The sequence below is a fragment of the Balaenoptera acutorostrata genome, chromosome 11, assembly GCF_949987535.1.
Source record: "Balaenoptera acutorostrata chromosome 11, mBalAcu1.1, whole genome shotgun sequence".
NCBI lineage: Eukaryota > Metazoa > Chordata > Mammalia > Artiodactyla > Balaenopteridae > Balaenoptera > Balaenoptera acutorostrata.
This window is the reverse complement of record NC_080074.1, coordinates 22,078,280-22,091,485: the sequence shown is the minus strand read 5'-3', so window position 1 is coordinate 22,091,485 and position 13,206 is coordinate 22,078,280. Positions and strand designations below refer to the sequence as shown.

General features: G+C 34.2%; 1 protein-coding gene across 4 annotated transcripts in view; it reads right to left on the bottom strand.

The window, feature by feature from the left end:
• Positions 1–1,308: 1,308 nt before the first annotated feature.
• The window catches only part of BLTP3B (bridge-like lipid transfer protein family member 3B), a 92,882-nt gene continuing 80,984 nt past the window's right edge, over positions 1,309–13,206 (bottom strand). For 3 of the 4 annotated variants that reach the window (XM_007165829.2, XM_007165828.3, XM_028166433.2), the window contains 2 exons: positions 5,427–5,620; positions 1,309–3,725 (listed from right to left, as the gene is read on the bottom strand). In XM_007165829.2, coding sequence (XP_007165891.2) covers positions 3,606–3,725; positions 5,427–5,620 — 314 coding nt within the window. In that variant the 3' untranslated portion in view covers positions 1,309–3,605. The remainder of the gene's footprint in view (positions 3,726–5,426; positions 5,621–13,206) is intronic. The other variant, XM_057555930.1, reaches the window with a different exon arrangement.

The window sequence follows — 13,206 nt, the reverse complement described above, 5'->3', positions numbered from 1 at the left end:
CGTGTGATAATGTATAACAGTGGGTCTTACTCTGGTGAAAGAAATTAGGGAATGCTTCCCTGAGGAAGTGATGAATGAGCTGAGATCCAAAAGACAAATAGGAATTAACTAAGCGATGAAAGTACTTCAAGACAAAGGAATAGCATGAACAAAGGTTCCTATGGTGGAAGAGGCACCTTGATTCTCACTTATTCCAGACAGTTAAAGTGCAATGAGGGTAGAACACAAAGAAAGTGAAACATGGTGCAAAATGAAACTAAGAAGTAATAATAATAACTAACCTCTATTAAATGCTTTTTAAGGTGATGTGCCAGTCATTGTTTTAATATTTTGAGACATTAACTTATTCAACGTTCAGAATTATAATATAAATAGTGGCCCTAATACATAATCTCATAGGCAACATAAAATATTTTTGTTTTAATCATAAGAGCAATGAAACACCATTAATGTGTTTTAAGCTAGAGGTGAAACTGGGGGTAGGTGGGTTGCCTTGATTAAAACAGCACTTCAAAAAAGAGAATTCTCCCTGCCTATAAAAATGAATCAGGAAGGCCAGAGCAGCTTAGGAAGACCAGTTAGGAGTCGACTGCAGTAATTCAGGTAAAAAGTGCTGATGGTAGCTTAGATTAGGAAGGTGGTAAGTGAAGAGAAGTAGACAAATTTACAAGGTAAAATAACAGGATGCAGTAGTGAACTGATTTGGGGGTGGGGGGTTGTAGTTAGGGAGAGGAAGGTGTCTAAGAGGAGTTCTAGGTTACCAGCTTGGAAACCAGGGTGATGGTGGTACCTTAGATTGGATACGTTAATAAAAACTTAAAGAGGAAGTTTTAACCCCTGTACTGACAAGTACTGAATAACAATAACTACAATAAAAATCCAAAAGGAGTTTCTGGTTAATTTTTTCACATATATTTGCCTGCAATCTTATATAGCCATTCTTACACGGCTTAAATAAAAATAATGTTTCATTACAACTAATGTCACATGGTGATCTTTTGAATTCTAGGATAAAATGAGAAAAGAAAAAAAATACAAGATGCCAAGAAAATGTTTTTCACATACGTAAAATTAAAAAGGAAAATACAAATATCATTTTCTTCCCCTGATTACTAACATCTCTGCTAGGGACTTAGCAAAGACATGGCAACTTTATATCTAATTTGTGGTCATTTAAAAACTCTGGTAAGTTTATTACAGGTTGATTCCTATATTTCTCACACAGCTAAAAAGGTTGAGGTTAACTTAAAAAAAATTCTCCCCTTATCTTTTAAATAGTTTGAATAATACACACATCATACACACACACACTTTAAAAGTATTATTATTTATGTTTAAAAGAAAAACAGATAAAAGACCAACAAGTGATTCCTTTCCCCACCTCAGGAAAAATCTGTGAAATAAGGAATAAGATAAAATAAAAGCATATAATTGGGATTTAAGTAAAAAGAGCAGGTTATTGTGATTTCAGTCAAGTCAGTTGTTCTGTCTGAGCCTTATGTTTTTTTATTTAACTTTTAAAATGTGAATAATACCTACCTCCCAGGTTTGCTGTGGGAATTACATAATGCTTTTGGAAGTGTTTTATTAATTTTAAATCTCTATAAAAATAGTAATCACTATAAATTTTTAAAAGTCTAACAAAGCATACAGAATATTCAGATCCACATTAATTATCATCTCTACTGTTTATATCATTTTCTTGAGAAGGTCAAGTAAACTGAAAATAAGAAAAACATTCAGCATCTGTAATACTAGATAATTATAACACATAAATTTAAAATTCATATAGAGCAAATAGCTCAAGTCTGAGAAACACTGCAAGCTCTGAAGAAGTTAATGTCCCATCAATCCTGCTTTTCTATAATAGAGACTGCTTTTGTTGACGATATACCTACAGATCAAAAGTACTCTACTAAGGATATAAGCTATACATTTAAAATATTTAATTAGACCTTTGCTTTTAATCTAAAACTATATAATAGTCTTAGATTAAAATGGTTTAACAGGATTTTTAAAACACTCTGAGGTAAAATAATAACAATTTAACTTGTTCTTTGCTGTATCCTTAGCTCCCAAAACAGGGCCTGTATTTTAAATAATGTTAATTAAAATGGACATTACAGAAAAAAAAAAAAAAAGGCCAGTACCATTTTCAATAAAATCTAAAATCACTCCAACACTTAATGTAAAATGAAACATGTATTTCCTTCCAAGTACTTAGATAGAGGGATGGCTATATAAGTCATGCCAAACAAGCAAAGCACCATAAAGTGTCCGAACATGGTTGAAAATTTGAAAATTTTCAAGTATCTTAAAGAAAGAGCAGTCCAGCTGTTTCATGTTCTATCTTGGTTATATTTATGTTTAAGAATGTGAATTTTAAAATAGACCCCACTTAGTTTAATTCTATCAGAAATATATTTTAAATTGTTAAAAGCCTCTGTTTCTTAAATACTCAAACTTTTATTTCATAATGCATGATTGAGATTCTCTCTCGTGTTGGTTTCAAACTTAACAATCCCTAGAAAATAGAATTCAAAATTTACCAGTTTTTCTTATTGTAGAAGATAATATATATAAGTCACATAGAACTTTAATCAAAACTAGCATTATAAATTTGACATGTGCAAACATCCACCTGTTGTGATACTACAGGAATGGTATGAAATTGTTTTATGTACGTGAAAAGAAAATTCTCTGAAAACGTTCCCTTCCTTAAATAGAGGAAAGATGAAGGTAAAGAACTAATATAAATAGTATTAGTTAAAATTCTTACAGTTACAAATGCTGCTAAATTTAGCAGGATAGTTAAATTACTCTTTTACTTCTAACGATAAACGTTTAAAGGAATGTACAAATAATGCTTTTTAAATCAGTTGGCCATATACTCTAATGTCTTGCTTTTTTACAGTTTGTGCTTTTTATTTTAACATTTGTGCCATCTTCTTTGTTGAAAATTATAGCTTCAACTTACACAGTTTACCCATCACTTCAAATGATTCTTTTTCACATTTTCAAGTTACTTCATAAGCGCAGTAGGGTGATGATTTCTAGAATTTTCAAACCCAGCCATTAGATATTTATTAATTTGACTGGATTTTTTACAGTAATTAAATATAGATTTAAGTACATAATTTTAATAACATTTAAAATGTAAGCCTCCTTTTATTTTACATTAGCCCTAAACGCATCTGAATCTTTGTAAATAATAGTAAATTATTAACAAATAGTGATAAATAGTGGGAACACATAAGATTTTAATTTTTCTTTTTTAAAAATGCCTATAATGTAATATCAAAATTAGGAAATGACATCTTCTATTCATTAGGCAGGTAATTATTTTACAGTATGCGTTGACTTCCCTATATCACACCAGTTTAAAAGAGGGTTAAACCCCAAAACACAAAACAACCAAAAGACTGTAATGCCCGTACCTAGTATTTTCTAAACTGGCTTTGGAATAGTCACCACTTCATCACATTCTATTTCATTTTATTGTCTTTTCATGAAAAGGAAAGTCTTCCACTAATTGGTAACATCACATTATAAATATAACCACCATACTCCAGAGCTATAATTTAAGTTTCTGACTGCCACTCCTGCTATTCAACTGTCATCTTCTTTATGTGATGGAGAAGAGCATCTTTTTCCAAGTGAGCCTCTGCAAGAGCTGTTTTAGCTTTAGCCAATTCCTGTTTAAGAGATTCATTCTCTTCCATGAGCTGAAATGATAAATTTGGAAAATAAGAAAACTTAACCATTTTCAGAAAACACAAACTCTTTATATAGTATCAAAGGTACGACACATGAGTCAGTAAAATTACCCAATGCTGGTGGGGATGCACTTAAGCTGAAAACTGCTTTGAGAAGTTATTTGGAAACACATACCAAGCACTTAAAAATGTCCGTAAGTTTTGACCCAGCAATTCAAAACACTAATTAACTTCTAATTTCCAAATCTAATAGTGATTTTGTTTAATTTCAATTTCTCTTAAGATGCTGCTGACCTCACCACTCCTTGTTAAGCCTCTCTCCTCTTTTGCCTTTTATGCTACAGTTCCTTCTTGTTTATCCCTCTCTACCTATGGACTTTTCATCTCTTCCTCAGCTGTTTAAGAACCCTTAAATTTTTCATATTCTATTAAATTCCATAATTGGTCGCCTTCTCTTACCACTGGAGCCACTCTCTTAGATGCTCTCATCTACTCCTGTGGTTCCAATAACTATAGATAGCCTGATCCAGCACAAGCCTCTATCTTGAGCCCCAGACCCACATTCTGAATATCTCATTAGACATTTTCATCTAGATATCAATAGGTCTCCCCTCATTAAGACTTGGTTCAAGCATTTTATCCTCTTAGAACCATTCCCTAACCCCTAACCAGGAAGATGTGATAAAACTTTCTCCACAGGAAAACACATTTACACAGATATATTAAAATAAATTCGTTGAATTTCAAAGAGTTCTCAGACCTTTTAGTACCAGCTTAAGAATGCCTGCCTTACAGACCAAGTTGGGTATTTCACTATACTTCCCAAACTCTAGTACATATAACACATGAAACAGTATGTTCTGACTACCATTTACATGCTCCTGTCTTTCCCACTAAACTTTGAGTTTCTTAATAGATAGGGAGTGGTATACTGTTACAATTCTATATCCTTAGCTTAGAGTTGACATCCAACAAATCCTGTTAAACAGATGAATGAACTCATTCTGTGGTTCTATCATAGAGAATTAAAATTCTGCTGGACAGAATTTTATAACAGCAAAAAATAAGAAGCAACTCAAATATTAACAAATGTTAAGAGGAACCTTTAGAAATGACAATACATCCACACCCATATTAATCTGCCACTAACAACAAATATGAAGCATCAACTATACTTGAATTAAAAAAACAAATAAAATACATATATGAAGCATACGTAGCAATATGGAAAATATCTGTTAAACAATGTTAAGTAAAAAAAAAAATACAGTTATATACACTAGAATAGTAATTGTTTAGAAAAATTATGGAAAGAGCCTGGGAGGAAAAATTAAAAAATACTGATAACACTGTAGGAGGTTACAATATGTTAGAGTTGTTTTAAAATATTTTTCCAAAGTTCTGAAATATAACAATACTTTTGCAACTTAAAAATAAGACAACAAAATGAATATATCTTCCAAGAAGCCTTCATAGATTCCAGAAACTGGCACTGTCCCACAGTTACTCCTTTATCTTCCATCAGACTACAACCTCTGTGAAGGCTGGGAATGTCCATACCTTGCTCAACATTGTATCAACAGCATCTAACACAGTGCCTGGCATATAACAAGCACTCAACAAATGTTAAATAAGTAAATAATGTCTGAACTATTTAATATTTATTTTAATTGCTGAAACTGAATGAGAATGAACTAGTTTTTCCATTACCTGTTCCCTAGTAAAGTCAAAGGAGCACTCAGGAAAGTTGACTGACCGAGAAGGCCAAGGAACCTCTGGGCTCGTCTGAGTGGCTTGAGTGACACCGTGTTGTTTTTTCAGATCACACTTTCCACTGGTAAGCAGCACTGAATCACTTTTGACATCTTCTTTCAAATCATTTCTAGAGTTAAGCATCTGAGAATCTAATACAACAAATAAATACTCAGATAACATTTCTAAATACTTGATAAATCTTAAGTTCTCTTGTGAAAAACTAATTTAAAAATGAGTATCTCTATTAGTAGGAAGACATTATGAAACAGAAAAACAATAAAGTCAATAAAAGAAAAAAGCTCATTCATTGAAAAGATGAACAAAATCAAAACCAAAAGCTCATCTGTTGAAAACATGAATAAAATTGATAAAACCTTAGACGGACCAAAAAATAAAAAAGGAAACAAATTACTAGAATCAGAAATGGAAGAGGGGACGTTACTATCAACCTAACAGAAATAAAAATAATTGTAAAGGAATACTGTGAAGAACTGTATACCAATAAATTAGATAACTTAGATGAAATAGAAAAATTCCTACAAAGACACAAGCTACCAAAATAGACTCAGTAAGAAATAGACGCAAATACAACAGGTAAAGAGATTAAATCAGTAATCAAAAACAAGTGATGGTGCTTCAGGTATAGCCAGATACTGGAATTCATATGATGTCCTCAGGAGTGTCAATTTAGGAACCTGACTCTCTCTACTTCTCAGGTCCACTTTTCTTCTCTTCTGGATTAGTTCAGTCATATGATGGCAAAGGTAGCCTCTGGTGACCCCAAACAAGTAAGTTTTACAGCCTGTGAACCCTTCTCTCTCAGTGTCCTTTTCAATTCACAAAAAAAGACTCAGAATGCTTGGGTCACAGTCCATTCATGTATCACTCAGTGTCCCAAGGGCTGAAATCTTTTGATCGGCCCTGCTGGGTCCCATCTCCATTTTTGTGATAGGGTCATATGATTGCTAAGTCCACCAAAATCATTTGCAACAGTCATGATAAAAAGGCAGTTCACCATATCAAATTATATTGAGCAGACAAAAGAGTAATACTGCTCAAAATAATTTTTCCCCTTAAAAAGATTTCCAGAAGGGGTTAGCTAAGTCAAAGAACAAAAATATTTTTTAAAGCTTTTGTTCATATTGCCAAATTACCCTCCATAATGGTTCTATCAATTTTACCCCTATTCTGTATATATAAAAATGGAGTAGTACCATCAACATGGATAAATGACATCAAGTTGAGTTTTAGTCTGTTCTTGGGTTCATTATATTACAGTGGTCTCAAATCAGAAACTACTTTTTACAATATTGTCCTGTACTGATTATGTTTTTAGTAGTATTAACTAGGAAAAAAACTACAAAAACTGTTGTATTGGTTCAGACTAGCATACGATTCAGCTTGGCAGTGACTATAAGAGAAATCCTAAAGTACTATGCCATGGAAAAGCCAAATTCTCCACTCTTTCAACCTCAAAAAATTAGTAACACCCCTAAAATTCTACTTGATTACAAATTTATAACATACTTTTGGTTTTCAAACTTTTAGAGGAGCAAAACTCTTCTTTTAAATGAAATCTGACATAGAATGCTAATATGAACTAAAAAAAAAAAGCTGAGTTATATAGGCTGTAGTGAGGAAAATAGAGGGCCCAAGGCCCATTCTATTTAGCCTATATCTCACTACTCATGGGATCCTAAGAATAATGAAAAAAACACTGATCAAACAATTCTGAAACCCATTTTATTTCAATCACTGGGAAGTGGAATGAGGAGAGAAAAGGGAAGGAGAGGAAAAGAAGAGAAGAGGAAGAAATATGGGAAGAGAAAAAGAAGGAATGAAATAGAGGAGGAGGGAGGAGAGAGAGCTAGAGAGTGGAGGAGACAGAGGAGTGAGGATGGGAAAAGAGGAAGAGGGATGTAGCTGTAACTGGAGATAAAGACGGAGAGTTAGCTGTGAGTCTGTTTTGCATATACACTCATTGGTAGTACCTTTTAGATTCCACATATAAGTGAAATCATCAGTATTTCTTTTTCTCTGACTTATTTCGCTAAGCTTAATATTCTCTAGGTCTACTCATGTTGCTGTAAATGGCAGAATTCATTCTTTTTTTATGGTTGAGTAATATTCCACAGTGTGTATGTTTTTATATATATATATCTCATATCTTCTTTATCCATTTGGGTTGCTTCCATATCTTGGCTACTGTAAACAGTGCTGCTCTGAACAGAAACAGACTCACAGATACAGAAAACAAACTAGTGGTTACCAAATGGGAGAAGAAAGCAGGCAGGGGCAAATGAGGAATATGAGACTAAGAGATACAAACTACTAGGTATAAAATAGATTAAAATAGATAAACAACAAGGATATATTGTATAGCACAGAGAAGTATAGGCATTATCTTGTAATAACTTTTAATGGAGTATAATCTATAAAAATACTGAATCACTATACTGTACACCTGAAACTAATATAATATTGTGAATCAACAATACTTCAATTAGGAAACAAAAAGAGGGAGAGATAAGTAGGGAGGAGCAGGTAGGAAGGGAAAAGGAAGAGATAAGAAGGGGAGGAAGGGGGAGGAAGAGGCAGGAAGAAGCAAGTGTAAAGATGGGAGGGACTGGAAAGGGATAGGAAAGGAGAGAACCTGTAACTGACAAGGGTAATTGGAGTCTATTACTATAGAAAGACATATTTCCTTTTATTTACTTTAAAAGAACTTCTTTCTAGTTTTTAAGACAAATTTTGATGAACAAATCCATGCCCCTCATGGATGAAATGTGCATCTTACGACAATGTACATTTTTCCCCTAGCATAGGCTCTGTTAGTTATTTTCTAGATCTTGTACCTTGGACAAGCCATTCAACTTACCTAAACTTTAATTTCTTCATTTGCAAAAAGGAGATGCTAAGAATACTTGCCTTAATTATCTCAAAGGGTTATGGTAAGAATTAAGTGAGTTAATATTTAATGTAAAAAACTTCACAAACTGGAAAGCATTATTCAAATATTAATTGCTGTTAGTACCACAGTAGGTGTTCAATAAATATCTGACTTTAAATCTAGGTTTTAACAGTTCTCTGTTTATTCAGACAGAAGATGTCTATTCATTTATCTTCTCTGAGTGTCATACAGGCACTCTTCTGAGTTTAGGTTTTACACTTTTCTTTAGGTTTAGTAATTTAAAAATTCTTCCCTCATTCCCAGTGAGGAAGTATTATGGCAATGATTCTAAGGCTGTATATGGCAAAGAGCTGTTCATCACAGACCTTTAAATATACAATGCCCCATCCTACCCCCAACATTCCAATATAATCTATTGGGAGGTACTCCCTCACAACACTTTTGCTGGGAGTCAATGTCACAATGGCCACTGTCTCAGATGGGAGTATGCCAGGTCCTAGGTGTGTTGGGTGCAAGACATGTTGAGAGACAGGACACTACTATTAAAAGTAATTAACAATAGATGGCATAGGATATACACACATACCATATACACACACACACACACACACACACACATACACAACAAACATTTTCCATCTTTTTCTCTTATAATAGTGTTATTAGGTTACTCAATTAGTCATATTTCACTGGAGCAACAAGAAACTGTAGTATACCTTTGTAATTTTCTGAAAAATTATTTTAACTTTCTCTTTACTGAAAAACTAGTCTTTCCCAAGAAGTGAGGAGTACTATGATAAGTGGCAATAAATAAATAAATAAATAACAAAAAAAACACCTATTCCTTCATGATGAACTTTATTTAATCACATCCAGAGCAGCTGCAAGTATACCTCATAGTACACTAAAAGAACAGGAAGGAGTAAAGAAAAATATTAGGTAAGCTGCTATTATCACAGCAACAAACACCTAAAACTAATTTTTGAAACATCTACTAGTCAGATTATTCTGAATGCTCCTGTTTGCTAAATAAATTTGTTTTAAGGGAGAAAAACTCAGCATACCTTAAAATTTCTTTCCTTATTTTTCTTTTTTGGCTGTGCCACGTGGCTTTCAGGATCTCAGTTCCCCGACCAGGGATTGAACCTGGGCCATGCAGTGAAAGCACCGAATCCTAATCACTAGACCACCAGGGAACTCCCATACCTGAAAATTTCTTAAAGAGCTATTTGAGAAAGTAGGGCCATTCAAATTATTTACCCAAAGTGCTTCAAAATTCTAAGAAGCAAATAAAACTGTTAAATACTTGTTTATCATGGCTAATATATTAATTTGAGTAGTATTTATGATACATTATCATACAAGCTTTATGTGCGGTACATTAGACTATGTGTTATATTACATACATCATACACTAAAGACCCTCATACAATTCATTTCCACATGATAAGAAAAATAACATAATGTAATCTGCTTCATGATATTGCTCTTAGGAATACACTGAAATAAAACATGAGACACTCTGTATAAAACAAAGCATACTTGCTTATGCTTAAAACATGTTGTTCTTTCCAGAGACAATGGAAAACTACTTTAAAATAAATTGTCTTAAATTTTGTACAATGCTAATATCCTGAATAACACAACAAACTTTTCCATCGTCTCAATGAGCTTTTGAAAGGTACATCAACAATTTACAGGACTTCCCTGGTGGCACAGTGGTTAAGAAACCACCTGCCAATGCAGGGGACACAGGTTCAAGCCCTGGTCCGGGAAAATCCCACATCCCACATGCCACAGAGCAACGAGGCCCGTGTGCCACAACTACTGAGCCTGTGCTCTAGAGCCTGCGAGCCACAACTACTGAGCCTGCGTGCCACAGCTACTGAAGGCTGCACGCCTAGAGCCTGTGGTCTGCAACAAGAGAAGCCACTGCAATGAGAAGCCTGTGCACAGCAATGAAGAGTAGCCCCCACTGGCCACAACTAGAGAAAGCCTGTGTACAGCAACGAAGACCCAACGCAGCCAAAAATAAATAAATATTTTTTTTAAAAGTAATGCTTAAAAAGAAAAATTTACATACATGAGTACTGCTGCTAAATTTAAATAATACCCTGAGTTTTGATGCCCACTTAAAGAAAATCTAGGATATGCTTTTCTCTAACATTTCATCACTACCTAAATGGCTTTGCTGAAAAGATCCAAGTGTCACTGTTAAAACATGACATAAGAAAAATTATATTCCTAAAATGTAAAACATTTGATAAGGAGCAAGAGTTTTCAAAAATGTAAGAAATGAAGTGTATAAAAATGTGACATATTCTGAAAAGATAAATATGTGATTTTTTTTTTTTTTTTTTTTTTTTGGCCACACCGCGGGCCATGTGGGATCTTAGTTCCCCGACCAGGGATCGAACCTGTGCCCCCTGCAATGGAAGCGCAGAGTCTTAACCAATGGACCGCCAGGGAAGTCCCTCATATGGGACTTTTTTTTAACCCATACAACTTTAAAGACAAATCCAAATGGACTTTCCATATTGAAATGATCTTCATGCAAATATATGCCCTTGCTGGACCAGTGATTCACTTTTGCCTTAGCTACTACATTAAAATACAGTTCACAATTGGTAAAATATGTATTGATATTTGACTAATTATAAAATATAGATAAGAAATATAGGGGAAAATACAGAGAAAATTTTTTCAAAGCACCTTGATTTTAAATTAGTTTTTACTCATTAAATTGATGTCTATGTAATTCTTTATTTCTCCATTATGTGTATGCAAGTGGATATTTTTCTTCAGATATTTTAAACCTCTCATTTAAAACAAATATTTGTTTTTGTTTTCTTTAGCAAATAGTAATCAATCTCACTCAGTTGCCAATAAATCCCCAAGAATTAGAGCAAGGATTGTTTTAAATTTTGTCAAGTATAGATATTTTATTTGGGACTTCCCTGGTGGCGCAGTGGTTAAGAATCCACCTGCCAATGCAGAGGACACAGATTAGAGCCCTGGTCTGGGAAGATCTCACATGCTGTGGAGCAACTAAGCCCGTGCGCCACAACTACTGAGCCTGTGTGTCACAACTACTGAAGCCCGTGAGCTTAGAGCCCGTGCTCTGCAACGAGAAGCCCACGCACTGCAACGAAGAGCAGCCCCCACACCGCAACGAACACCCAACGCAGCCAAAAATAAAATAAATTAATTAATTTTAAAAATATTTTATTTTCTGCTACATTTTTATGTCAATGACAAACTTTATTGCACTGATATCAGAGAAATGGCCTGCATGAACTCTATGTTTTGGAATCTGTTGATATTTTCTTTGAGACTGAATTAATAGAGAAGTTTTATGGGTATTTGAAATTACCCGTTTGTTGAATTCAAATATATATATATATATATATATATACACACACACACACACACACACACATATTTATATTTATGTATCTATATTTGTACTCTGAGAGGCATGTAAAAGTTTCTCTATGATTGTAGCATCTCAATATGATATGATTCCATTTCTCTTTACTTCAAATAGGTTTGCTTTATATTTTTTAGTTATGTTGTTAGATGGATAAAGGTTTATGACTGAGGTATGTTTTGGGGGATCTTTTATCAATATGAAATCTCTCTCTGAGGCCAATGACTTTAAGAGCACCTCAGTAAAGAAGATATATAGATGGCAAATCAGCATATGAAAAGATGCATACATCATATGTCATCAGGGAAATGCAAATTAAAACAACAGCATGCCACTACACACCTATGTAGAATGGCCAAAATCCAGAACACTGACAACACCAAATGTTAGTGAGAACATAGAGCAACAAGAAATCTCATCCACAGCTGGTAAGAATGTAAAATAGTACAGCCATTTTCTTACAAAACTAAACGTACTCTTACCCATAAGATCCAGCAATCACACTCCTTGGTATTTACCCAAAGGAGCTGAAAACTTATGTCCACACAAACACCTGCATGTGAATGTGTACAGCAGTTTTATTCATAACTGCCAAAATATGGAAGCAACCAAGATGTCCTTCAGTAGGTGAAATAAACTGTGGAATATTCAGACAATGGAATATTATTTGGCTCTAAAAGGAAATGCGCTATTAAGCCTTGAAAAGATATGGAGAAACCTTAAATCATATAACTAAGTGAAAGAAGCCAATCTGGGACAGCTACATACTGTATGATTCAGGTCTGACTCTGGATATCTCTTGAAGGTAGAGCTGATAGATTTTAGGTGACCTACTATTTTTTACTTCAAAGATCAGGTTTTTAATTTTCAAGGATTTCTAACTGGTTATTTTCCATAAAAGCTTGTTCTTGTTTTGAGTTCAAAATCCTATCATCTGTCTGAGGATATTAATTATATTTCTTTAAAAGTCTCAACTTTTCTTCAGCACTCTGGAGCACTGGAGCACTCTGCTCTGCTTTTTGTGTAAGACAGACCTGCAGTTTTGGGCTCTAAAGCATCTGGGAGCAAGAGCCATACAGCAAACCTAACTTCTCACACCTGAGCTATCTTCACCTGAGCTTTTACCAGTAATGAAGCTGACATTTTGATCTTTCTTGGCCTGACTTCTATGTTTGCTGTAGCTGTTCCCCAGCTCCAGAGAGGAAGGACTCTTCAGTCAAGAGTGCCCCACAAACTGCTTCTACCTCAGCAATAGTCTTCTCTTTCATGGTTTCTGGCTACAGATTTTTCTGGTTCGCCTCTTATCAGTCCCTCACATTTCACCCTCAAGTAGCTACTAACAAAGTGAGGACTAGAACACCTAGGTCTACCAACTCAAGCTCTTTCCACTACTC